General features: G+C 57.0%; 1 protein-coding gene across 6 annotated transcripts in view; it reads right to left on the bottom strand.

Annotated features, from left to right (window-relative positions):
* Positions 1-27,975, bottom strand: part of TNS3 (tensin 3) — a 152,685-nt gene that overhangs the window by 11,538 nt on the left and 113,172 nt on the right. For all 6 annotated transcript variants that reach the window (XM_029930773.1, XM_029930765.1, XM_029930782.1 and 3 more), the window contains 7 exons: positions 11,670-11,841; positions 9,444-10,048; positions 8,739-8,825; positions 6,287-6,418; positions 2,770-2,865; positions 1,759-1,836; positions 959-1,036 (listed from right to left, as the gene is read on the bottom strand). In XM_029930773.1, coding sequence (XP_029786633.1) covers positions 959-1,036; positions 1,759-1,836; positions 2,770-2,865; positions 6,287-6,418; positions 8,739-8,825; positions 9,444-10,048; positions 11,670-11,841 — 1,248 coding nt within the window. The remainder of the gene's footprint in view (positions 1-958; positions 1,037-1,758; positions 1,837-2,769; positions 2,866-6,286; positions 6,419-8,738; positions 8,826-9,443; positions 10,049-11,669; positions 11,842-27,975) is intronic.

Here is a 27,975-nt window from a genome sequence, read left to right as displayed (position 1 = left end):
ACGGATGCTCACAGCAGCTTTATTCATAGTGGCCAGAAGCTGGAAGCAATCAAGGCGTCCCTCAGCAGGTGAACGGACAAATCAGGCACAGTCCCTGCAGGCGATGGAGTTATTGCTCAGCGGTAAAAAGAAATGAGCTCCTGAACCATGAAAAGACAGGAAGGAGACTTACACCACATTGCTAAGTGACAGAAGCCAATGTGAGGAGGCCACGAACAGTACGATCCCAGCTAGAAGACATCTAGAAAAGGCTCAACTTTGGAGACAGTAGAAGGACCAGTGTGACCCGGGTTTGGAGAGCAGGGATGGGCTGGGGGAGCACGGAGGATTTCAGGACAATGACACTACCCTGAGTGAGCCTCTAACGCTGGATACACGTCATTATACACTTGTGCAAACCCAGAGTGACCACCACCGAGGGTGACCCCAGTGTAGACTGCAGACTCTGGGTGATGATAATGCGAAAACGCTGAGCACATTGGGGCAGCGGGCACATGGGAAATCTCTGTACTTTCCTTTCAATTTTGATGTAAAATTAAAGTGTTCCAAGGAATGAAGTCAATTAGTTAAAAAAAAAAGTGCCCACGGTCTGTGTCACCTGGGCTGGCGCTGTGTGGGTGAAGCCGTCGCCTGTTGAGTCACGTGCCCTGAATGCTTGTACACTTACAGCCGCAGGCGGGGCACCCACACCCCGTTGCCCCAGACAGAACACAACCCTGGCCTCTCTCCCGTCGGCTCGCCTTGTTTGGGGCGGGATATCTGAAGCCCGGGGAGTCCCGGCTCTGTCCCCTGCACCCAGTGCCCACCTGTCCTGGGGCCACTCCCAGGAAAGCAAGCTCCTTCACGCACGTGTCCAGGAAAGGACACCTGCAGACCCAAGGTGACAAAGGAGACCGTGTCACTGAACCCCCTCCCGCCCCAGGGGCTGGGACGTGGGAGCGCGACGCTAGCGACTGACCTGCCCCTTGCTTGAGCAGCTCGGCGGCGGAGTTGGCCGCGGTCTGGGGAGAACCCTCGGCTATTTCGTCCAGCGGATCTGCGGGAAGGAGCAGGAGAACGCAAGAGTGAGCCCGGCTCTTGGGGCAGGGTCGGCAGTCATGACGGGGTTCCTGGGTCTGCGGACCTGGGAGCGCCTCACGGACTGTGGCCCCTCCAGCAGAGGCCAGCGCCCAGGTTCTGGGCAGGGGTGCAGGTTCTGGGCAGGGGTGCGGCGACACCTCTGCGTCAGCGTGCACCAATAATTTCAAAGGCAAACCGCACTTCCCGTATTGTAAATTCATCATCATGGAATACAGTAACATTCCGTGGAATTAACACTGCCTACCCAGGGAGCCAGGAAATGAGGCCACCCAACGTTGAGGTGGGGGCTTCGCTCCCTAATGACAGAGCCTATCAACCAGTCAAAAAGGCAAAGGTGATACTCCTTCGTCTAAGCTGAAAAATATCAACATCTTGCTGATTCAGTAGAATCGTAAAAATCAGTGTGAATGGCCTCAAAGGTCTCTCCGTGTGAGCATTTTATATCCAGGGAAACCGTTCACAAAGCCTGTAATGTGACGATGTCGCCGAGGGCAGCCTCGCGTCTGAGGTCTGGGGTGCGCTTCGGGGCCCTCGATCTTTAGGATCTACCCCCAGGGCCACTCTGGGTTGGCTTCCCTCAGGGGATCTTCATGGATGTGGCACCACGTGCCCAACACGCACACATGCACATGCATGCACACACACAGCCCGGGCAGTGCCAGGGACCCGCCAGCGTACCTCTGTCTGGAATGAGCAGCTTGCAGGGCAAGGCCAAGGGCGTGATGGAATGCTGACACACCAAAGCCGTCAGGCTCCCTGAAAACGGACCAACAGTGGACGAGAGTTAACACATTAGGCCCTAAATACCGCAATGCTCAGCCAATTTATCTGCTGGAAAGAGGCTGCCGGAGGGTGAGCCCTTTATGTTTCTAGCAACTGACACGCCCCATTATTATGGGGCTTTGCACAGAATGTCAATAAAGTTACAAGCCCAACTTAACAGCTATGAGGTGGGGGCACCTGGGGGGCTTAGTCGGTTAAGTGTCCAATTTCAGCTCAGGTCATGATCTCACGGTACACGAGTTTAAGCCCCACTTTAGGCTCTGTGCTGACAGCTCAGAACCTGGAGTCTGCTTCAGATTCTTTGTCTCCCTCTCTCTCTGCCCCTCCCCCATTCACACTCTGTCTCTCTCTCTCTCGAAATTAAAATAAAAACATTTTAAAAAATGGCTAAGAGGTAGATAAAGAAACTGCAAGTGACTCCCAGCCCAGACACATAGCCACCAATTCAGAGAGTAAGTTGGCCATCTGCTGGTCTGAGGCCACCTCCATGGCCCCTGCAAGGTGCTTCTGAGGGCTAGGACTAAATCTGCACGTGCGTCTGGGCATCTTCCAACAGCCCCACGAGGCCAGGGAGGTCTGGTCTTGTGGGGACGTAGGGCTTGACGCTGAGGATCCTCGCCTCTCTGCGTGCCCCGGGGACAGGGCCGCACTTGGGCTCTAACCTGGCCCATGCGCCCATGCCCAGGTGCCCAGCAGGGCACTACCTGCGGACATCCATACTCCAGTATTCAACCTGCTTCCCATATGTTTGGTTTGGAGGCAGCTTTCAGAGCATTTCCAGTGCCATTAACTCCAGAGACACTACAGGACCGAGGCACCCTTGGGGTATTGGCCCCACCTCTCAGGGTGGCAAGGGGCCACACACCTCGTGGGCCAGAACGGGGACTGTGCCCCTGGGCCACTTACCGAAATAGGGTTCATTGGGGCAGCCTTTCAACCGCACTCCCTTTGGGGTACACTCGATCAGAAAGTGCCGCACAAGTTCATTGGCCAGATCTCCCCCTGTGGGAAGGGATTTAAAAGAAAGAGGAGAGAATTTAAAAATGGGATCCCAAGGAGGGTGGGAGGGGGGACAGAACATGGGCCAAGGGTGGTCTGTGCTGGGGATGAGCCCGGAGCCCCCTGGGGGACTGCCTGGAGGCGGCAGGGGTGCTGGGGAGAGACCCACAGATGTTCTGGGGACAAGTCAGCGGCAATGAGCAGGAACATGGGCATCTGGCACCCTCCGGTCTTGTGGACAAGGGAAGAAGAGATGGATCGGGACTCGAGGGGACAGAGTGAGCCCCGAAAAGAGCAGGAGGAGCCAGTCTTGTGGGTACAACTGAGCCAGGAGCCACCTAGCAGAGCCCAGGCAGGAAGCCCCTTGTCACTGTGGCTGGATGGAACGCCGGTGTCCCAGGCAGGAAGGAAAACGGCCAGACTCTTGGAAAGGCTACAGTGAACGCAGGTAGAGGAAAATGACCTGCACCTTTCACACTGAAAGGGACACATGGCTCCGGTGACAAGTGCCTCGGTGGGACAGTCAACTAGCCAGCTGCCCGGACAACAGATCCGTCCCATAGGACATCTGTCCCCGCGTAGTCCCCGGGACCACAGGCAGGATGCTGGCACGCCGGGCTCTTTCCTCCCAAACTTATCCTTGGACCAGGGCTGGGTGAGGACAGGCACCCAGTGGATGCTGGTGACCTGCTGTGCAGTGTCCTGGTTTGTCACCACCCCTTAGAGCTGAGTCTAAGTCAGCCTGTGTGGAGGGACGCACACTTGGAGGCAAGCACACTCCCAGTGTCCTCCGTACAGGGAAGACACTGGCCGAAAGTTTCCACAGAGCCAGCAACTGCCCCTGCCCCTTCCACCGGGGCCCGTCTCTGGAGACACCAAGTGCTCCTGTCCTGAGACTCTTCTCTGCTAGGTCCTCATCCAGGACTGGTGGGGACATGTGCGGCTTCAGGAGCTCAAGGCTGAGCTCTTCCTTTTATTTTTAAAAGTTTTTTAAGTTTATTTTTGAGACAGAGCGTGAACAGGAGAGGGGCAGAGAGAGAGGGAGACACAGAATCCAAAGCAGGTTCCAGGCTCCGAGCTGTCAGCACAGAGCCTGATGTGGGCCTCAAATCCACGAACTAGGAGATCATGACCTGAGCTGAAGTCGGACGCTCAACTGACTGACCCATCCCCCCGGGCGCCCTCAAGGTGAGCTGTTGTACTTCATCTGCAGGAAGCCTCCTCCCGCCTCGATTCCAGATGCCACTATCCAGACCTAGGGTCTGCGCCAAGTCAGGTGCACCCCTACCCACAGCCATCTGTGCCCAGACAGACCACCTGGGTTTCCCACAAGCCCCTCGGCCGCGCCTGAGGCTGGACGCCTTGACCGCCAAACCTCACGTCCCTCCGGGCGCACCTCCAAGGCCAGTTTCTCCTGGACACCATGAACAGAGCCCTCACCCTTGGATTTCCACCAACCCTCTGGGGTCCTGGGTGCCGAAGGCGAGTGGGCGTGGGCTCTTCCCCTGTTCCCAGCGAGGCAGCAGGGGGCGCTGCCTCAGTTTGCTGCCGCTCGCCTTCCTTCGTGTCCCAGATGTTGCACTTTTCACAAACTGACGGTCTGTGGCTACTCGGCGGCAACCGAGTCTACAGTACCGTTTGCTCACTTCGCATCTCTGCGCCACAGTTCTGGCATTCTTGCAGCACTTCAAACTTTTTCATTATTATCACGCTTGTTACAGTGATCTGTGATCAGGGATTACGCTGAGCTGAATGCTTAGATGGCGTTAGCTTTTTCATCAATGAAATATTTTTTCATCATGGGACTTACATTATTTTTTTAGACTTAAGGCTACTGTACACGTAAGAGCCCACCACAGAGTAAACATAACTTTTACATGCACTGGGAGAACAAAAAGCCTATCGGAGGTGCATTTTCGCAACATGGGCTTTGTGGAAAGGTCTGGAGCCGTGCCCACAAGGTGTCTGAGGTGGGCCTCTGTTTACCTCCTAGAAAACTGTCATCGAGGAAAGCCAGCAACAGATATGGGCAGTCTTACAAGTAGAAAACAGTGAATCTTGGGGCACCCGGGGGGCTCAGTCAGTTAAGCATCTGTCTTTTGATCTTGGCTCAGGTCATGTTCTCATAGTTCGTGAGATAGAACCCCACATCAGGCTCAGCGCTGAGTGTGGAGCCTGCTTGGGACTCTCTCTCTCCATCTGCCCCCTCCCCTGCTTGCTTGCTCCCTAAAATAAAAATTAAATTAAAAAAAAAAAAAGAAAACAATGAATCTTATAATAGGAGGAAAAGCAAATCACCAATACGTGTTAATTTTCGTCTATGAGGTCGAGAGCTGGCACACTGATGTTCAGGGATTGCTATTTGGTGGTTCTTATAAAAAAGCTGTAACTCGACCTCCTACTCAGGAGGCTGCCTTGGGTGATCTGAGTCGTGTGCATCCGGAGGTGGAGGAAGGGAATGACAGTGGCAACCACACATGTCACCAGGGAGGGCGCCAAAGGGCACATGACTCCGTACTGGAACTGTATTGGTGTGAATTCACCAGCTCTCTTACGTGACACGGTTTCTCCTCTGGACACCGAGAGAAGCAGGGATGCCAAGAAGCCCGCCCGGCACTGACACGGCCCGGTTTCCCCACCCCATCCCCAGCACACAGGCGCGGGGACTTTGGAGAAACGGCGGGTTGGGGACATGTGGAGCTCGTGGACCGACAGCAGCACATCAGGACATGGGGCCAGCGCCAAGGGCCTCGGGGACCCCCCTCTGGGGTCACTGGAGTACCCCCAAAATCCAGGGACGGTGGACTATGATGCAGGGGAGGGGCATGCAGGGGCCCCCAAGGTGGTCTCCTGGGTCATGGAACGTAGTGTTTGCCTCACGATAATGTGCGCCTGCACGGAGGCATCACAAACTTCTCTGCACGTGGTTATGTCATGACAAAAAGGGTCCCCGAGAGTCAGCGGCGGATTAGAACATGGTCATCCGCGGTTCTTCGGGCTGACTCCAGCAGCACCGTCCACCCAGCAGAGGCTCTGCGAGCGTGGACACCAGAGCCGTGGAGGCAGGATGCTGCCCTTACTCGAGACGGAAGGAAAGCGCGTAGTTCCACGCACTGGACAGAGTCAGAAAGACGACACAGCAAGGAATCGAGGTTCCTGGCGGGGAACGGGGCCTGGGGGCTGCAGCGAGGCCGGCTTCTGCCGCTCCAGCAGCTGAGCCAGGGAATGATCACGACTTGAAGCAACAAAGAAATAACACTCACTAATAATTAGGGTCCTTGTGTGAACGAGAACGGCACTGAGCGGGCCGGAAATGGACAGGAGGAAGGCTGAGCGCGGTGTGAGAGTCGCCTCGAGTCTCGGTGGAAACGTGAGGCCCACGCACTCCAGGGGCGCTGCCTCCCCGGCGGCCCCGGGTCCCTACCTTTTTTGTTCAGCTGCAGGACAGAGGGCGGGGGCGTGGCCACCTTCATGGCCAGGCCGTAGGCTCCTCGGAAGGAGTGACTGTCCCTGACGATGAACGACCCAGGCTCCTTGTCCTTCAGCATGGCGATGGCTGCGGAGGGAAGCAGAGAGACATGCACGTCCACCGGGGGCCCCTACGGCCTGTCTGCAGTCGGGGCAGCGAGCCGCCTCCGCTCACAGCCCTGGCTAATGGGATCTGGGGCAGGAGGCCCACGTCCCTCTGGGTGGGGGTGCTCTGTGATGACGCACAGTTTTCGAGGAGGGCCTGACTGCCAAGGACGCAGACACGCCCCCCCCCCCACACAAATGCTGGATTACAAAGGTGCCAGTTGCAGTCCTGAGCTCACCTGGCTCACAGGACAGCCAGGGAGCCCCCTACCACGTCATCCGCCGGGGCTGACAGCTGGGCTGCCCTCCCTAGGGCTGGGGGGCATGTGGCTGACTGCGGCTAACAAATAACCCCTCCCTCCACGCGGGTTTGGTGCGGCACTCTCGACCCCAGTGCCAGGGAGGTACCTTCGCCCCTGCTTTCTGCTCTACTCGGGGCAGGGGCTGCAGGGGCGGCAGGCATGCTGGGGCAGCCGGACCCACACCAGCCGGCTTCTGCTCGTGGGGGTCTCCACACCCGGAGACTGACTGTGCAGTACTTTGTGGAAGTGGGAGAACACAATCACTTAGAGAATTACAATGTTCAAGTGTGAGCTACCCCACAGGGAGTTTTCCTTCCCTTTGAACACTGCGATCTTCCCTTGCTCTGGCACACAGAGGCGCCCGGCCTCACAGGTAGGGGGGAGGCTGGGCCTGCCCTATGGAGGAGGGGCCAGGGCTCGAGGGCAAGGTCAGACCCCATTCTGAAAGAGCAGGAGCCAGGACACATCCTGGGTGCAGCAGCGAGGCCTCACACTCCCCTCGGACGTGGGCGGAGGGCAGCGGAGGGCACAGGGGCCTGGCACGTGCTGCCGGAGCAGCTGCTTCTCATTTCTACCTTACCCGGAGGCCCCCTTCTCCCCCTCGGTACTTTTCTGTGCAGGTTAGAAAAAGCCCGAAAAATCACCCAGGGCCCGGGAGTACGTAATCCGTCTCGTTCCCAAAGAGACACATCTCCAGAGTTAAAACACAGACCAAACCCAACCTGTGGGCAGCTTTCTGCCACTTGCAGAAGGTGGGAGCCAAGGGAATGCTAGCAGGAGGGAGTGACCACTACACAAAAGACAGAGGAAAACAGAGGATGTTGTGCTCCCTATGGCTCGGCGGGGAAACTCCGAGCCCAGCGCACACATAAGCTCTTCTGAGATGAGGCCCCAACAGAGAAACATTTGTACACGTGTGGCAGACAGAACCACCCTGGCCCGCCTACCAGGAGCCGGACCTTTCCAGAACCTTCTGAAGCAGGGCCCCGCTGTTCAGGAAGCCCACCCACCCCACTGCCCCAGGCTGAAGGCTGCACCAGTGGAAGAGGAAGTCTGCACAGAATCTTCTAGAACACAGTGCTTGACAGGCCCCCCTCAGACCGTCCCGCTGGAGTTCTCGGCCTCTGTCATTGTGGCTGTTGCACCACGAGCAGGGAGGGGACAAGAACAGGGCATGCGGCTACACAGCATGGCTACAAAGGCCAATTCAGGGACTCGGAGGGACTCCGGGGCCGCAGGCCCCCACCCGCGGAACGTGACAATAGGTTCGTTGAGCCCGTGGGAAGAATGGCACATTCCTGCCGTGTTTTGATCCACGTAACCGAATACAGGAATTCCAGTGAGGAAGCTGAGCAGCACAGTATTCCAGCCACTTAACTGTTTCTCTCCAGGCAGCTTTGAGTGCTCGTCTCCGGGAGGAGGACTGAGGACTCTGCAGAAACTGTCCCCCATATGAGGCTGCATGAGGACCTGCCCTCATCCCTCCTCCCTGCTCAAGGCACACTGTCCCCGGTTAGCCCCATGCCCCCCCTACCAGCGGCCCCCCCAGGATCCGGCTCAGATGCTGTACGTGCAGCCACCTCCCTGTGACAGTGACCCCGCCAAGCCTGCCCCCACCCCATACTCAGCTGGCCACGCCCCTCCCAAACACCCCTCCTGTCTGTCTCCTGGGACAAACTGATTGCTTTTCTTCTGTGCCTGTCTTGCTGCTGTGGACAACTGCAGGTGGACACAGGCAAGGGTGCTTGGGGACACTTCTGTCCTTCCTCCTTCCCCCCACAGCTCAGGGCCTGGCCGGGAACATGGTGAACATCTGCCCGTGACAATCCACAGGCACCACAGCCTACGGGCCGAGACTGGTGGAAGTCACTGGAAAGTGGTAAGTTTCTGCTGTAGAAACTTAAAGGGACCCTTTCTGAGGAGGCAGGCAATGAAGTGCAGGCCTTGCCCAAGGCCACGACCATCGGACATTCCCACCTTGGTTCTGTCCGGCCCACGTACCTTGCTCTCGGGAGATATCCGCCTTGTACCAGAATTTGGATGTGTCTTGGACAAAGTTCACGGACACATGCTTATCACCTCCGTTATCTGCAAAAGAGAACGTAAAACCGGTAGTTAGAGGTTTTATGGCACCGGCTCTCAGCTCATGGAACCAGGCGTTCAAAGTCCAGCCTGGGACGAGGATGGGGCGTCCCAAGGAAAGAGCGCTCTGTTTAAGTCGGCGGGCGCCCGCTGGCGCAAGGCAGGAGCCAGGGGTTCCTGACCGGCGCAGGCTCCTGTGGCGCGGCGGCACTGGGCAGCAGGACACAGAGGCGGACAGAACGGCTGGCGGCTGCCTAATCCTGTCACTATCTTATTCCTTTACATTTGAGATATTTCAGTTAAATTTCAAATGAATTCACTGAATTGAAAACAGAAAGGGGGCGCGCCTGGGGGGCTCAGTTGGTGAAGCATCCGACTCTTGGTTTCAGCTCAGGTCATGATCTCATGGTTTGTGGGATCAAGCCCCTCGTCAGGCTCTGTGCTGACAGCCTGGAGCCTGCTTGAGATGCTCTCTCTCCTTCTCTCTCTGCCCCTCCCCTGCTCTCTCTCTCTCAAAATAAATAAACATAAAAAATAAAAAAGCAAAAAGGAAAGTATTTTTGGACACCCCCCCCCCCCACCCAGCGAGTGCATGGGTGCTCCCACCGCTGGAGACCCGCCTACCTGGGCTGGGTGCCACTGGCTCCGCCGCCCTGGGGAAGTCCGGGAGGACGCTGGGGAACGGGATGCTCATGGAACTGCCGCTGTGGGGGCTGGAGAAGCCGCTGGAGGAAGGGGAGGCCGAGCCCAATGACCGATCCCCCTCTGAGGCACGCTTCTTCTCAGGAAGGGGCGGCTGCCCGGGCAGGGTCAGTGGGCTGTGATGGTCGTGGCCAGGCGTGGCCGTGAGAAAGCCAGAGGACAGGAAGCCGTTGTCACTAGCTGCTGCTGCCACCCGCGGGGCGCCGGGGGTCTGGGGTGCTCCATGGGAATGGGCCAGCAAGGCCCCAAGGTCATCTCCGGGAGCAAGGCCACTCCCCCCAGGGGCAGCACCGAAGCCCGGGAAGGCTGGGCCACTCGGGGGGCCCAGAGTGTCAGGCGGCTCGGTCATGGACAGCTCGTGGTTGTGGAGAGAGGCCTGGAGAGAGGCCTGGAGCTCGGCGGGTGGCAGAGGGGGCCGCCCGGGGCCATCGGGGCTGAGGAGACTTCCCGCCGGCCGGCCGCCCCCCAGCGGGGCCAGCGAGGCCTTGGGGCTGCTGTCCAGCCACGGGAGCTCGGCACACGGAGGGCTGTTGGGAAGACAGAGCAATGAAAACCCTCTAGGAGGCGCCCCAAGATCGGCAAGGGTCCCCCAACACATCAGCAGCAGACCCGCCATTCTCCCCTCCCTCTTCCTCCCTCTTTGCTGTGCGCCCCAGATGCTCAGCCCCTCACACCGCTCACACCTTCCCTGGCTCCCCCTTCCTCCCCGGGTCATAGTCCTTCTGCCCAAGACTGCCCCATGTCCCATGCTCTGAAGTCTCCCAGCCCGGTGTCCCTGTGTGCCCATCAGCCAAGCAGGTCACTACATGTGGCTTCTGGAAGAACAGCTTCCCAGGGCACAAACCGTGCTCCCCATTTTATTCTTCCTCCTCCCCTGGTGGCTAACTGTGGCACTGACTCAATTTCTATGAACCAGCTGGTTAAGGGAACGCAATAGAATACAAGGAGTCACCCTACCCAAAGCTGGAAAGGCCAGGATGGAGAGAACAAGAAATTACCCTCCACTCGGAAATCCAGAAAGTCAGCTCCCAGCCAGCAAGGCATACACATTCCCGGGCAAACACTTACTGGCCTGGGTGTCACACCAAGTCCTCAGATGAGACCCCCACCCTGGTTTGAAGAGGGAGGACGGGGCACCCGGGTGACTCCATTAAATGTCTGACTCTTGATGCGGCTCAGGTCGTGATCTCATGGTTCGTGAGTTCAAGCCCCACATCCGGCTCTGTGCTGATAGCATAGAGCCTTTTGGGATTCTCTCTCTCTGCCCCTCTCCTGTTCTCTCTCAAAATAAATAAGTAAACTTAAAAAAAAAAGATGGGGCACCTGGGTGGCTCGGTCGGTTAAGTGTCTGACTTCAACTCAGGTCATGATTTCTCAGTCTGAGTTCAAGCTCTGCATCCGGCTCTGTGCTGACAGCCCAGAGCCTGGAGCCTGCTTTGGCTTCTGTCTTTCTCACTCTCTGCCCCTCCCCCACTCACGTTCTGTCCCTCTCTCAAAAATAAATAAGCATTAAAAAATTTAAAATTAAAAGAAGAGCAAGGAGGCAGGAGTCAAACATGAGCTGGGACGTGATGTGGCCCAGGGAAGTGCTACGAGACGTTCCTGGTCAGAGCACGTGCGGTGGCTCGAGGGCCACCCCCCACGAAGCACCCACAGGACATCCATCTCTCTGTGCCCCTCCTGCTCTCCCAATCCACCGAGGTGATGTCCCTGTGCTGTCCTGAACACTGGGACAAATGCCCTGTCCCCAAGAGCACCGCTGTCCTGGCCGCCGGCCCTCTGCCCTGTACACAGCCCCAGCAGGGTCCCTCCTGGTCTGGCTGCTGAGGGAGACCAAGCCCTGGCTGCTCCCCAGCCTCCCTACTCCGGCCTCAGCTCAGAGCATGCTGTCACACACGCTGGTCCTTAAATGACTACTGTCCCCACACGCCACCTGCCAGTGGGTTCCCTGAGTGCTTGGCCCGTCACCAGTGGGGGTATGCTCTCAGGAGTTTCTATCTAGGACCACACTTCTGAAGAGTGACTGTTCTCAGAGTGACTGTTCTCAGCGCACAGAGCAGCCTCGTGGGGGCTGCGCCGCCCTCCCCTCCTGCAGCTTCTGTCCCATCTGCAAGGCCAGCCCCGCTGAGTGCAGGGTCCTCTCCCTACCTGTCACGCCGCTGGCCGGGGCTGGTGCTGGGGCTGGTGCTGCATGTGAATGCCCGCTGGAAAGAGGAAGGCACAGCGGGCATGTCGGCCCGGAGCGTCGCGGCTTTGGGCCCGACAGGGCTCTCGGACATCCCCGCAGCACGAAGCGGGGTCTCGGGGCAGCCTCGAGGTTCTGCAGCGAGAAAATCAGAGCAGAGACGCACTTACAGGCCTGTTCCCTGTTCCTCTCAGAGGGGCGGGTCGCTCCGGAAGTTCTGTGCTGCAGGGAGGGCTGGGTGCCACCGAGCGCGCATCGCTCTGGCCCGGTGCACTCCCCAGACGCAAGACACAGGCAGAACATTCGCCCCGCGCCCCATTCCATGCGTGACAGCTTCGAGCAATGCTGTTTTCTGTCTTGCACACATCACCTCCCGAGAGTTTAGTCTGACTGACTGACCGACTGTGATGATGATGCTGGCTGGCTGTCACTTTAGAAAGGACAAGGCCAGGGGGCACCTGAGTGGCTCAGTCGGTCAAGCGTCCGACTTCAGCTCAGATTATGATCTCACAGTTTGTGGTTTCGAGCCCCGTGTTGGGCTCTGTGCTGACAGCTCGGAGCCTAGAGCCTGCTTTGGATTCTTCGTCTCCCTCTCTCTCTGCCCCTCCCCTATTCTCTCTCTCAACAATAAATGAATATTAAAAAAAAAAGAAAACATTAAGAAATGGCAAGGCCTTCTCCCTGCAAACCAACAGCAGAATCTCCGACACACTTTCTACGAAGTGCAGGCCCCGTGGCTGAGGTTCTGTGGGCACTTGGCCTCCATCTGTCCCCAGCTGTTATCTCAGCCCATACCTTGGGCCGAGCACAGTTCTGATGCCTGGTGCCCAGCCCAGCCCCTGTCGCTCCAGGGGTGAGAGGATGAGGGCCACGGAAACCTGCTGCTTCACACCACCCGACACATCCCATGGAGATTTATCCAATTTCATGGACAAAATTCCCATCTGGTTACAGCCCAGCATCTCCATCATTTCTGGGCATTTGTATAATCCTGCCACTTTTAATGTTTAGTTTTGAGAAAGAGAGAGCAGAGGAGGGGCAGAGAGAGAGGGAGAAAGGCAGAAGGCAGAGAGAATCCCAACCAGGCTCCACACTGTCAGTGCAGAGCCCAATGCGGGGCTCAAACTCACAAGCCGGTGAGATCATGACCTGAACGGAAGTTGGATGCTTAACCAACTAAACCACCCAGGGGCCCGCCTTGCCTTTTTTCTTCTTTAAATCTTCAGCTTTAAGGACTGGAAAAATCTACCATGGTCATTAAGATAACACTGTAAGACATACAGGTTGCTTTGCTTTCTGCTTTAGAACCAGGGAGCCTTGGGGCACCGGCAGGGCTCAGCTGGTTAGGAGTCCCAACCTTGATCACAGTTGTGGGATTGAGACTCACATCAGGCTCTGCACTGAGCATGGAGGCTGTTAAGACTTTCTCTCTCTCCCTCTCTCCCTCCCCTGCTTGTATGTACGCCCTCTCTCTTTCTAATAAAAACATAAAAAAATAAGTTAAAAAAATTACGGAGAGAGTTAATAAATGCATAACAAAGTTTTTAAAAACTCCCCATCACTCATATCACTCATTTCCGGGAAGGGGACGGCATTAGGGCAGGGCAGGCGTCGCGGCCCGCGGTCAGGGCTCTGGAAGTCCCACTGATCCAGAGAGACAAAGATTGAGGCTCTGAGCTGCTTGGACAGCCGGGACGTGAAGCAAGTGAGGAAACATTCTGAGTACAACTTCCCCCGAGGCATTTCCGACTGCACGGCTGGGGGAAGGGAGCCAAATGCCTGGTAACCAAGACTGCAGTTGCTGCTGGGAGCCACGGGGAAAGGAGGGGTCTGGGCAGTTTCACGGGGCGGGGGGTGCGAGGCTCCTGGCACTTACCCAGGAAGAGGGGTCCTTGCCAAAGGGATTCCAGGGGAGGCCCCCAGAGGGCCACGCTGTGGGAATCCCAGCACCAGAGACAGATCAGCCCCACCTGGACCTGCGTGTCTGCTCCGGAGAAAGCCTCCCTCTCTGGAGACACACCACCCTGTCTCCACCTGTTTATTCATCAATTGATGGATCAATGGATCCATCCATCCATCTACCCACCCCGCTGTCTAACCATGTATCATCCATCTACTCTATCATGCATCTGTCCACCCATCATCCATTCATCTATCATCCACCCATCTAACTATCTAACCATCCAACCAGCCAGCCAGCCATCATTCATCCATCGATTCATCCATCCACCTTTCTATCCAACCATAATCCATTCATCCATCTATACATACATTCATCCATCGAACTACCTAACCATCCATCCATCATCTATCCATCCAGCCAGCCATCCCACCAGCCATCCAGCCATCCAGCCATCCCACCAGCCATCCACCTACCTATCCAACCATCCATCCATCATCCAACCATCCATCCATCCATGCACCTACCTATCTAACCAACCATCCATCCGGCCAGCCAGCCACTCATCCATCATCCATCCATCCATCCATCATCCATCCAGCTACCTAATCATCTAGACAGCCATCCAGGCAGCCATCCATCCATCCATCCATCCATCCATCCATCATGCATGCATCCATCCATCTAACTACCTAACCATCCATCCATCCATTCACCCACTTATTATCCACCCAACTACCTATCTATCCACCACCTACCTATCTATCTACTATCTATCTACCTACCTACTTATCTGTAATTTCAAGACACAATTCAAATATTTAGTTTAAGAAACAGATCAGGGGGCACCTGGGTGGCTCAGTCGGTGAAGCATCTGACTTCGGCTCAGGTCATGATCTCACAGTTCCCGGGTTAAAGCCCTGTGTCGAGCTCTGTGCTGACAGCTCAGAGCCTGGAGCCTGCTTCAAATTCTGTATCTCCCTCTCTTTCTACCCCTCCCCCACTTGCTCTGTCTGTCTCTCTCAAAAATAAATAAAGATTAAAATAATTTAAAAAAAAGAATAATGAAGGGGAAATCCTAGAACTTGAAAACAAAACTTGTGGAATGGAGCGGGAGGCCAATGACTGAGTACATGGGCAGACTAGGGGTGACAGGCACAGGAGTGCATGCTAGGGGGGCCAGGGAGCTGAGAAGTGTCTGCCCGAAGCCCTGGGAGGAAAGGGGTGGGAGACAGGGAGGAGCATAAAGTGATGTGGGAAATTCCCACATACACAATTAGGGTCCAAGGGGGTGGAGGGATGGAAGAAGGGAGAGGCAATGCCGTGGAAGATATATTTACAGAACCCCCCAAACAGACTAAAGAAATGAAGCCACAGGTTTAGAAAGCAATCTGTGAAATCTAACCAAGATAAGTAAAAGGAAAATTACAGGTATTCACTTAATAGTCAAACTTATGAAAACCAACGACAAACTTTGAAACATAGCACCTTGTCCAATTTTGGGGGGAAGCAATTTCAGTGTTTGTTTTACGTGTTCGGTATGCTTTTCTCTACAGAGAAGCCCAGGGCTAACGTATTTGTTTGTTTGTTTTTTTAAAGTTTATTTATTTGTGAGAGACACAAAGAGAGCTCGAGCAGAGTAGGGGCAGAGAGAGACAGCGAGACTGAAAGTGAGAGCAAGAGAGAGCGAGAGAGGGCATCCCAAGCGAGCTCCACACTGTCAGCACAGAGCCCAACACAGGGCTTGAACGCATGAACCATGAGATCATGACCCTGAGCCAAAACCAAGAGTGGGATACTTAACCGACAGAGCGGCCCAGACTCCCGGCTTGTACAAACTACACTCTAAGTCCCAGAGGACGGGCACTGCCTGCTGAATCCAGAGGCACTTGTGGGGCTACTGCTTCTGTCTGTGGGGAGCTTCCTGGAGGAAGATGTGGGATTCCGGTAACCCAAATGGATACTGTGGGAGTGCTGTGCACCGTCCGTGGGCTCTGTATGCCCAGGGCAGGCCACCTCCCCCTCAGCTGGTGATGCCATCACAGTGACGCTCCCGGTGGTCCTGTCACAGCCGTGTGGCCATGCCACAGCCATCTTGGGAATCCCACGCCATAGCCGCGTGGCACCTGATATGGCCGGCGCCGGAGAAGAGGCGGGAGGGAAATGAGACCCCACTTTGTTCCTGTCACCCTGTCCCCGCCGTCCCCTGTTCCGGGAAACAGCAAGCTCAGCTCCTCATGAAAGTGGCTTTTTGTTCCCAGCTTAGCTCAGCTGGGCAGTGGCTGGGTTTTGTTCTCTGCCCCGGGTGACAAGGCTTAATTAACCCTCAGTCTGGAGAAGGGACCGCCAAGGACCTCAGCCGGGGACACTGGCTTCCCAGACACATCGGCCATGGACCTGGGCCCTTCCATGTGCTCAGAGATGCACACACACGCGGCTTAAGGCAGACGCCACAGGGCTGCACCCGCCCCCCACAGAGAATCAGGGTGTAGGCCCGACCCTGCGGGGCATTCAGAGTGTGACACAGGGGCCCCATGGGGTGCAGAAGGCACATGTGCTTTTCAAGTCCCTGCATCCTCTAGGCAAAGCCACATTTCTGTTTTTCCTGACACATTCTCACATTTCCCCTTTCCTACTGACACCCCAGGACAAGGCACAATTCCGTCCGTGATGGGAAACCAGGCCCCTGGCTTCCTGGTTCCCTGGGCCAGCTGCTGTCCTGGCGCCCCTCCCCCCGGGGCTCCCAGACCTTCCAGGACCTTCCGGGCCCAGGCTCCCCGCGGCCTCCCCTTCCTGCACTTCCTTTACTCAGAACAGGGGTGACAGAGGGTCTCGGGCTTTTTTCCAAAAGGTCTATTTTTAGGCCCCGCAGGGGCCGCAGCAGGACATTCCGTGGGAAGCTGGAGAACATCTGCCCGCCACCAGCTGCGGTCCACATCACGGGAAAGTTCCCAGGGAAGACGGGGCCCCATATGCCACCGCCCGGCCAGCCCCCCAAGGCTCCAGCGTGCTGGGATGTGGCCCCCACCTCGGACGCAGGGGCCACCACGCGCTGCCCGAGTCGGGGTGCAGGATGTCCACACAACACCAACGCCTCCCTGCCTTCCGCACGAGGAACATGGCAAAGCACCACAATGACTCACCCATACGTCGGGCACTGTGAGGTGACAAACTGCCGCTACACTTTCCTGTGGCCTTTAGGAAGCATGAAATACATGGGGGGAGGGTCAGGAGGATACTCCTCTGTCCCAGGGAAGAAAGAATTTTGCTATCTGACCACCTGGCTGAGCCCCAGGCCGTAGGAAACAGGCGTATTCTCGGAAACCCTTGGGAATCCAGTGTGAGTATCTAGTACATACCGACCGGTCACTGATCTATCTGGCACCCCCCATCATCCATCTGTCACCCACATTCCCAGGACCTCCACCCTCCTGCTCACCCTGGGACCATGGACTTCACTGCAGACCATCGGAGAGGGCCCTGCACAAGCATGAGCACATGTTTCCTCTTTGCCCCTCCATCTCCAGGTGAGACGGTCGGGGGCTGCGGGGAGGACACCCTCCCACCACGTCCTGGACCTGGGCCCTCAGCCACAGTCCTGGACCGCTGGCCCCGTTCCCAGCCTCTGGCGCCCCTCCTGCAGGATCCCACCCGCGAACAGCAGCTCAGATGTCTTCTCGGTCTGTTCGGCTCTAAATTTAAAATGCTTTTTTTAAAAAGCACGACTCTGTGTGGGAAGCTTGGTAGAATTGATTTTTTTCTTAAAGGAAGTCCTTATCTCGGCACATTTCTGTTATTTGTCTACGAGCAGCAGGCCATTGAGCCGAGCTTCTGGAAAGCAAAGGAAGGACAGCCGGGCAACCAGATAGAGGAGAATTAATTAGGGGAAACCCCTGACAGGCCTCCGTGCCTGTTTCTCGTTGGAAAAGCTGTGCATCTGCAGTGCCACCAACGGAAATGACCGGGCATGGGCGGACGCGTGTTTCCCGGCCCCGAGCTTCTCCTGCCGGGCACCTTCAGGTCAAAATCTCCGAGTGTGCGTGTGCTCCACAGCTGAAGTCAGCATTTTCCCCGAGTTGCTGGCATGCTCCCCCAGAGGTGAACTGGCTTCCTCTTCTAGAAGGTCCCGCCGTGCTAGTTCCCCCAACAGAAGTGCCCGGCCATGCCAGGTTCAGGTCTGGGTGCCCCCTTCAGACACAGCTGCCGGCCTCCTCCAGCTGGGAGCACGGAGAGCCCAAGCACACGGCCCAAACAGTCTGTCGTAGTTGGGACTCTGTGTTTTCCAGCCTCTTCAACGATGTCCCTTTTCTATTCAGAGGTTCTGGTTCAAACACGCTGGCTGGAAAACACCCTTCCCCCCAGTTAGCTGGTGTGCTGCAGGGAATTCCAATGTGGAAACAAGGAGACTTTCCAAAGAATCGGCTGCCCTTAAGATGCACCCGGCAAGGCTGGTCTCTCGATCGCTCCCAGGGCCCCGCGGCAGCCCACAGAATCGGACTGGGCATGAGCGCCTGGGCAGACGAGCCGCTTCGTCTGTGGGGCTTTGGCATTGGGGCGGCGGGTCCTGAGGGTCCCGAGACCACCAGAGCCTGGGTGCCGGGAGCCACAGCGACCGAACCTCCGAGGCCAGAACCTTCCTCTGTGGCTCACGGACTTCTCCCTTTGCGAGAAACGACGTGGTCAAGTACGCACAAACTTAACGATCAAACCACCTTTGGCGAGCAGTTGCGTGGCTCCCAGGACACCCTCGCAGTCCACCTTGGCGCCGCCATCCTACCACACGGAAGCTCTGTCCCTGCCAGACACTCAATCCCTGCCCCTCCCCCAGCCCTGCGCCCGCCACCCACCTTCACCTCCTGGGATGGACCTCACCCACGTGGGATCATCCAGTATTTACGCTTCAGTCCTCAAGGTCACCCATGTGACAGTGTGTATAAAAATGTCCCTCCTTCTTAGGGCTGATGATATTCCATTGTTTATCCCTCACCTGAGGGCAGACACACGTGTGCTCAGCCCTCTGGCTGCTGTGAGCAGCCTCACGCCTTTCTTCCATGTTCCATCAGCCGGTTACGTGGTGGAGCCCAAACCCAGCCATGGGAGATCTCAAAGCTGCTGTCCGCTGGGTGGGAGTGGAACCAGAAAGAACACATGAGCAGACGGCGCCGGCTACCGGGGGGACAGGGTGCCAGGGAGAAGGAGGAACTGAACCCCCCTCAGGGAAGCCAACCTTGTGCGGAGGCCAGAACCCAGAGAAACTGCTTTCCAAGCAGAAGGGAGCCAGTGCACCTGATGGCAGGCCGCCAAGGAGAGCCAGGGGGTGCAGTCACCACAGCCCGTGTGCTGGATTTACAAGTGAATGGACGGGAGCCAGCAGCAGGAACGGACCGCACAGATGCCGCCCAGGTCTGTGGGTGAAGATGCCTGTTCTCATGACCCTGGTTTCATTACGAGTCCCAAGTTCCCAGAATGATTCCAGGCCCACCACAGGGCCAGGTCACAGGACAAGATTTCTTGATGCTTTCTTGCTTCTGGCACAATCCCGCCAATCAGCTTTCCTCTGGAAATGCACATGGGCTTCAAGAGAAACATTGCCACGGGCCGGCTCAGGAAAGGCCACTTTAGCCTGGCAAAGACCGTGCACACTTGGACCCCAAAGAACCTTCAAGCAGCATGGCAACTTCTTCCCACCATCACCGCACCGCAGAAATTCACAATCACATTCAAAGGGCCTGTGGCACATGCCTGCCTCTTGCTGTGACTGGAAGACCCCATTTTCCATGGAAAATCTGATGGACGTACATCCCAGGCATCCTTATAGGATGCTCATCCCCCAGAACCCCTGGGCATTCAGGGACCTCCCTCCTTTATGCCCCCCCCACCCACATGGTAACTGGGACCCCAGCCGGCTAATAGGTTTCTGCCCCAATTTCAGAAACCAGAAATCTGCTGTTCTCAGGAGGTTATCACTGCTCCGATCCTAAAACAAGCCAGACAACAGTAAGTATGCAGAACACCTAAATCACCCCAAGATCATGGAATCATAAGACCCCAAACCCCAATAGGCCAGGGCTGGAAATCTCAGCCTCAGTCAGCACCGCGCGGCTCCCTGGGTTCCTGCCACTGATGGGTGTGTGAGGCTGATGCGTCTTCACAACGCATGCAGAGACGCATAAGACATTTTTGTTAGAAAAGGAAGTTTTCATAAAGTACCAGCACGTTACTAATAATCACTACATGCGTGTCAGGTCAGGCTTATTTGGTCCTCAAAACCACTGGTCGGGGGCTGCGCCATCATGAGTGGACCTGCTGGGAAGCCACCTCTTCCAGGAGCTCCTGTACCTCGTCGGCGCAGAACCTCCCCAGAATTCCTGACCTCGCTGCTCCTCCCTCTGGACCTGGCCTCCTGGGTCAGAATCCCAGCAGTCCCTCATACCAGGTGCACAGGCGGCTCGTACGACCACCCGCACCCACCGACGGCAGCTGAAATAACGCAATCTGCACGGACGCAAGGACAGCCATCTCTTCCCATGTCCTCACGTGGTCATCCCTCAACTTACAAGGACACGGTTACACTGGACCAGGCACACCCTAATCATCTCCTTTCTCCCCAATCACATCTGCAAATCCCATCCCCCGAATCCAGCCGCAAAGAGTGAACTTTGGGGGAGAACATTCCCACAGGAGGCACATGCCTTGGGGGGACGAGGCCTCTTTGGAAACGGCAGATTAAGGATGGAGGTGTGTGCCTCAGGGTCACGGCGAGGACTCCCTCAGGAGGACACGGAGGGTGCTCACGACGGTGAGCAATGAGGAACCAGAGACGGGAGGAGGAGACCGCCTCGGGTCTCCCCTCGTCCTGGGGGCGGCCCTGACATGGCTGAGGCAGACATCCAGAGGCGCAAGCAACCTCGGGTGCTGGGGGACCTCACCGGATGGCGCACTGTCCACGGTGCCCGCCATCCCGACCTGCAGCCCGGGGGACCATCGGGAGGCTCTGAGGGGCGAGCCTGCGGCTCCCTGGACCCTAATGTCTTCATTCACGCTGGCAATTTTCCATTCCGGTTCCCACATCCTGGGACCCTGTCCCCAGAAGGACTCCTTCCCCAGGATAGGAGGCAGGAAATAACTCCACTTTCAGGGAAGGAGGTTCCTTCTCTCCAAAGAGAAGGGCAAACCAAAATCCGTGGCGGATACGGGAGCATCGCTCCTGATCTCAGCTGCCCCAGCCACCCAGAGTGCGGTCCTCACGTCCTTCCTGTCTTCAGAATCCGTTAAACAGAACCACGAGAGCTGACAGGGACCCAGAGTTTTCAGACCTGCTCAGTCCTCCTGGGAGGAAGGGATCTCTGTGTCTAAGGTGTGAGCCACCCCTGGAGCCGTACAGGGACCCGGATGGGGACCTGCACTCACCGCAGCCAGGGAGGCACTGGAGGGAGAGATGAGAACAAGCAAGAATAAACAGAAAGGGCGAGTTTCATGATCAAGGGAAGAGGAAGGTAGAAATAAGTTGGTGGAGAAGTCTGGATGGGGCCCATGTGGACGTGCACAAAGGCCCGGACACCCCAGACGAGTCCAGGGAGCACTGCACTGTGGTGGACACTTCCTGCCCACCCGAGGGGTCCCTCCTTGGGACAAGCCCCTCCCGGGTGCAAGGCACCCTCAGCCTCCCCAGGGCCCAACCCAAAACCCCTGCAGTCCCTCAAGGGGCCCTGGTGGGGAGGCGGGGTAGCTCTGATCCCTAAGGCACCCCTGGACTCGGCAGGGGCTGCTGGGAGGACAGCCTGAGCCCCCACGAGTCCCACCAAGGGCAGCTTGTACACGCCAGGCCCCGGCTGGCCGGCAGGTGGGGACGAGGCTGCCCGCCATCCCTGCCCTCACAGAAACCTGAACTCTGCATGCACATCTTTTAATACACGGGCTCCACGGCTTACGGACACCCTGGGTGCCTTAGCCCGCGGGGTGCCTCCCCACAAGGACAGAACTCTCCGGAGCAGGAAGCCTGGAACGTGGCAGTGGCAGCAGGGTCTCCGTGGTGCGATCAGAGCTCAAGCAATATGGCCACTGGCCTGGCAGCAAGGGTGCCATTGACCCTCTGCCCAGGGGACAAAAGATAAGGCACTGTGTCTTCCAGAAACATCTGCTTTCCTTCCAGGGCATCATCTCCCCTTCCCTCCTCGCAGGTCCCTCGGCCTTGAAGACAACACATGTCTTATTTCCAGCCTTTTCGTGATAAGCTGTCCCCACGTCCTACCGCAACCCCGCCTGCTCTGGGGAACAGGGCAGCATCCTGAGCTCAAGGCTTCACATCCCACACAGGATCTGATCACGGAGTCCTTGTCAGGTGCCCCTTGCTGCTAAGACTGGCATCTACCTGCCCTGCTCATGCGGGACGCTCCCGGTGCCTGTGGACCACGTCTCCACCCCAGGGGTCACCTTGGTTTCCCACGTCTTGGCACCAAGGACGTGTTTGTACACCAAATGTTCACCACGCGTTAGCAAAGCTAAGAAAGGTCCGGCTGGGAAGTCGTGGTTCCAGCCAGGAGGGTCACGCATCCCGGGGCTTCGCCGTCCAACTACACCTGGACGCCACCCGGCCGAGGCACAGGAGACCAGGTAGTGCTGAGCCACCTGCTGTCCTTACTGCCTCCCACAGGTCCCGAAACAACCAACCAGCACGGATAAATCAGCTCCGGGAAAAGGCTGCTCGTGTCCCCAGAAGACCAGACTGACCAACAAGAGAGAGTGGCCCAACAGCAGAACACCCTCCGGTAACACCTGCCCCACACCAACCCAACCCCCACAGAAACCTGCTCCGTGGGTTCCCTACGCCACGCACAAAGCTCGCCTTTCCCAAAACCACCACTTCCCGGAGGGAGGAGGCCCTCAGGATGTGTCCCCAACCCCGGGAGCCATGGGCTTGGCGCAGGGGCGAGCTGCCGTCCACCCCTGGCCAGTGTCGGAATAGCAGGGCCAGTGGGAAGGTGAACCTCCCCCACCACTGGGCCCAGGGACTGCTGCAGTCAAGACACGGGACAAAATCAACCCAGAGCCTCCCCACGTGGCATCAGGAAGTCCGAGACCACACTGGAAGCCTCCTCGTCACACCAGGGACCAGGAAAGTCCCTTGGACAAGCTCAGACGGTTGACTATGATGGCGGTATCAGCATGAAGGGGTGCTGGGATCACCTGCCGAGGACCTCACAGTAGCCTCAGAACGATGTGCTTCCAGAAACACTTTCGCACTCTCTTCAAACAAATGGGGGGAACCCAAAATCTCAGCAAAGAAGTTACCGATAAAATAGTAAACCTGAAGGATGCAGTAAGAGAAGTGTAAACAGCAGCACGGCGGGAGGACGGGGTGGGGGGGACCCTGGCCACAGGGGCATTCATCCCACATGAACAGCACAGCAAAACAGGCCCCAGGGAGGGGCCTGAGCCCTGTGACAGGTCAAGTGGCTTTGCCCTGGGGGATCCAGAAGGGCAGGGAGAGCCGGCTGGAGGTCCTGAGAAGAAATGATGTCTGAAGACCACCTCCCCTGCCAGGTGTGGTTGAGGAGCTGAAAGATCCCAAACAGGACGAGCAACAAGAAACACCCACCCATCCTGAGGAAGCTTCTGGAGGCCAGAGACAAGGAGCCCCTCCTACACACAGCCCCAGAGAGGAACGCCTATGGGTGACTCCAATTCAAACAAGGGCAACTGTTCATACGAAACCAAGAGGCTCAGATGAAGTGACACCAAAGTCCCAATGACAGAAGGAAAAGGACTGCCAGCTGGGAGTTCCAACATGCGGCCAAAATATCCCTCTGCCGTTGGGGAGAGTAACACCATTTGCAGCCAACAGAGGAGGAACAGGACTTGTTTGCAAACCTACCCTTAACCAATGGCCAAAGGACATTTTCCGGAGTGAATGACAATCATGAGGCTTGGAACATCTGATAAAGGGGACATCAAAATGGGTGAAAGTACCCAAGCAGGCAAGAAAAGAGAGGCCCAGGGGAGGGATCCAGGGCAGGAAGCAGGGAGACGCTCCCCCGCTATTTCTCCCCAGAACCGTGCCTGATGGTTAAGCCCCTGCCCCACCCGCACGTGATGCGCGCAGGAGGCAGAGAGGGGCCCGTTGCCCTTGGCCGCGTGGGAAACCGTTCCGGGGCTCTCTGCGGAGCGGCCCCTCTTTCCCGTGGACAGCACCCCCTTTTCTCAAACCAAACTTGTAGCTGCTGTGAGTCTGGTCTCCGCTTCACCTCCTGGTGACGGACTGGCCCCTGTGTGCTCAATTCTGGCTCGCTGACGAGCCCTCGTGTCCAGTGGTGGGACCCTAGCTACCCAAGGTCCTTTACTCCGTGACTTCTAAAATCACCTCATCAAGTCCCATAGCAACAAACCTGCCGGTGCTCTGATTGGAACTACGTTAAACACACCCATGAGCTTGGTAAGATGTGACACCTTCGTGACGGTATCTTCCTAGCCAGGAATATTTCCTTTATAAATTTATTTATTAAATTTGTAAAGGTTCTCCTATTAACAAACGAATTGTCACTTGAGACAGGGACACTTTATTACCTGCTTTCCTTCAGTTGCCACCACATCATTCCTGGTTTGCCCTCACCCAGCCCGAAGGCCACTAGGACCCTGTTGAAGACGGGATGTGTACGCACAGCAAGAGGGGTTGGACAACTGGAAAACTGTCCTTCTCACAGTCAGCCTTCGAGGACAGACTGTGTCACATCTGCTCCTATAACAGCCAGGCCCCAAGACCCACATCTTCCAGGACCAAATCTCCTCTTCCAGGGACCCCTCAATGCTGTCAAGGAGCTCCCTAACATTCTAGAAGCTTCTCTCCTGCATTTGGTCACCCAGGAAAGCTGGCTCCTCCCTGGGTCCTCCAACCCTATTCTTTCCCACTGTGTTTATAAAATTCTGCGCCCCCTGTCCTTGACCCGGTCCACCTGGCCTGGTCCACCTTTCTCGCCCAGCACCCACCTGCTCTCAGAGACTCACCACCTGTCAAGTTTCAGAAAGAGAACACAGCTGGAGGCCAAGTGAGTTAGTGGCAGAAAGGGAAGATGAGGCTTCCCGATTCCTCAGTCAGCCGCTCCTCAACTTACATCCTGGCAGGATGGAGGGACAGTGGGTGTGGGCGAGAGGCACGAAGGGCGTGGTCTGGACCCCAGCTCTTACTGTCCCTGTGACCCAGTTCCGTCCACGTCACGGGAATGCCTATATGGACCACTGGTCTCAGGTGACCTTAGGCAAAGCCAATGGGGAGGAATTCGCCACAGACCCTACTCGGCACCAATGCCAGCCGGGCTGCCGATGGCTGCGGGGCCACCAGCCTCCACGTGTCACTTAATGTCCCTCAGCCACACACCTCAGGGCCACCATCCAGACTCCAACTCAGCTGGGCAGCCTAATGTTTACAGATGGTTCGTCCCTGCTTTCTTCAAATACAGGGACAGGACACGGAAGGACAGCACAGACAAAAGTCAGAGGGGTAGCAGTCGGGGATGAGTGTCCATACACAGTCCTGAACGCATAGTCTGTGTGCCTCCAACTGACAGCGGGACCCTCCAACCCAAACCTTCATCCTGCCCTTGGAGCAATGCCGCATGTGCAGCTCTGAGTGTCCATGGCTTTTACGTCAAGATTTATCCAAAATGTTTTAAAATCCCTTATATCACACACATCAACTTTCTCTACAAAGAGAATAACAGGAAGCAGAGAAACGGCCACTTGCTGCCTTGTGCCTATGGCACCGCATGTGGCGTCGTCTGATTTAATCTCATGAAAAGGTCCCATGTGCAAACTATTACCCCTGCATTGTGGACGAGGAAAGGGAGCTTCTGAACAGCGAGGTTAATTAGGAAACTTGGGGGGGGCGGGGCGCCTGGTGGCCCAGCTGTTGAGCGTCTGACTCTTGATTTAGGCTCAGGTCATGATTCCATAGTTCATGGGTTTGAGCCCCACATCAGGCTCTGTGTTGACAGCTCAGGGCCTGCTTGGGGGGCTTGCACGTACTCTCACTCTCTCTCTCTTCTCTCTCTCAAAATAAATAAAAATAAACTAAAAATACATTTAACTAAAAAAAAAAAAAAACCTTGGTCAAAGGAGACAGTTCATCTCTTTGACTCCGAAACCTATGTTCTTTTTTTTCTTAATCTTTTTAATGATTTTTTTTTTAAATTATTTTTGAGACAGAAAGAGAGACAGCATGAGCAGGGGAGGGTCAGAGAGAGAGAGGGAGACACAGAATCCGAGGCAGGCTCCTGGCTCCAAGCTGTCAGCACAGAGCCTGACGCAGGGCTCAAACCCACGAACCATGAGATCATGACCTGAGCTGAAGCCGACGCTTAGCCGACTGAGCACCCAGGCGCCCCTCAGAAACCTCTGTTCTTTCCCTGAGACAACCTTGCCCAATGTCGGGGAGATGTCCAGGTCAGAACCTAAATGTAAAATAGCCCTGCCCTAAGGTACTGCCTCTTCCCCCCAGATATGACACAATGCCACATGGGCAGGACAAGGGGCAGGCAGTCCCCTGGGTATGGAGAAGGTACAGGTACGGGTGAGTCGGCTCCGGCCACTGACACCAAAGGAGAGACCGAATGGCCTCTCTTCCCGTGGAACCGACAGACTCTCGAATCTCACACCTCGGGAGTCAGAAAAACATTCCCATGCTACCCAATTTCTAGTATTTCGATACACACATGAAACTGACAGGATATCACTCCCACGTGTGAACTGTGTGCGTTTCAGCACATTAAACCAGCAGTTTTACCTTCCGGGCAGGAGCGGAGGAATCTTGCAATTCTGGAAGGGAAGCACACACAAGGCCCTTCGGCAGAAAGAACTGGAAGGCTACAACTGACCGGCTGGGGCTTCTCTTCCTTCAAGAGGCTGCATACCTCTATCCCCTGTGAGGCCTTTCGGGTTGTCCCGTGTCTCCCTCTTAGCGGTCCCCATTCTTCCAGCTACAGCACAGGCATGGTGTGGCAGCAGCCAGGGGGCAGCAGACATGGAGGTCAGCACAACCCTTGGGTAAGAGCGCCGGGTGGCCCCTCAGACCCCCCCTCATCCTGCAGGCTCACCTGGGTGCAGTTGGAGGAAAGGCTCAGGAAGGGACCCACACAGTCCACACCCCAGGCACTAGCTACAGGGAGGGACCCATACCTACCCCCCCAGGCTCTAGCTGCAGGGAGGGACCCATACATACTCCCTCCAGGCTCTAGCTGTAGGGAGGGACCCACACCCCCCATCGTCCCCCCACACTGCTCCTGGCACCTACTCCCACCTCTTTCCCGCACTCGCTGAAAGCCTGCTGCTCCCAGGAAGCTGAACACTGCACCTGGGTGCAGCCCGGCCTCCGTCCCGGGAAAGCTGCTGCCCCCAGGGCCTGGAGCAGACGGGACAGCCCTGGAATGGGGCAGGCAGCCTTGCTTGGTTTTAGGAGAAGAATGTGCTGTGCTGGGAGGCAGCCGGGCTCCCAAAGCCACACATCTGTGAACCAGGCTTTCGGCAGAGACAAAGCATGGCTTTCTTCTGGCAGGAGAGGCCCCCAGGGCTCAGGGCTGGGGTGTCTATCACAGTCTTAGGGCCCAAGGGCTGTCCCCAAGTGACAGGGTACATGGCGAGGGTAGAATCACCCTCCTCGAAAGTCCAGGCTCCCAGCTCCCAGGCCCTGGGACTTGGCATACTTGTCCCCTCCCCCTTCCCCTCCCCCACCTCCAGGGAGCTCGGGTTTCATCCTGCCCCACTCCTCCACCCCTCCCCCCCAAAGGCCAGCAGCCTTAGGTGGACCCAGAGCGCTGCTTACCTAGGCAGCTCAGGGCGCCACTCAGTCCACTGAAGGGCCCGGGGAGTTGTGGGCCGGGCGGAAGGCGCTCCCTCCGCGGGCTGTCCCCGGCGGCCCAGTGCGTGAGCATTGGCCCCCACCCCCAGGGCAGGGCGACTCTGGGTTCCGGCGTCCCGGGGGGGTCGGGGCGGGACGGGGGGCGGCCGCCTCCGCGGAGGCCCATTCAGAGGGCGGCGGGAGAGCCCATCCGCGTAAAGAATCCGGGACTTCTGCCCGTGCCTCCAGACGGGGCGGCCCCGCCTGCTGGACGCGCGGTTCGCTTCCTCTGCGTTCCGTCTCCCTGCTTTAACCTCTTGCAAACCCCCAGCTGAAGCCGTCCCCATCTCTGCTTCCGCCCCAAAGGATGAGCAGGGAGTCCCGGTGGGCTGGCAAGCCCCTCTTCCAGAAAAGGACCCCCAAGGAGCGCCCCAGGGCCTGCTCTTCCAGCCCTACCTCCCCCCAAAGTAGGCCTGGGATCCAGCTCACTACTGACCGAGATGTCCCTGGTCAGCTCTGCCCCGCCTACCAGAGTCCCGGGGAT

This window comes from Suricata suricatta, chromosome 2, assembly GCF_006229205.1.
Source record: "Suricata suricatta isolate VVHF042 chromosome 2, meerkat_22Aug2017_6uvM2_HiC, whole genome shotgun sequence".
Classification (NCBI taxonomy): domain Eukaryota; kingdom Metazoa; phylum Chordata; class Mammalia; order Carnivora; family Herpestidae; genus Suricata; species Suricata suricatta.
The sequence above is the reverse complement of the archived record's forward strand: the minus strand, read 5'-3'. Positions and strand labels throughout refer to the sequence as shown.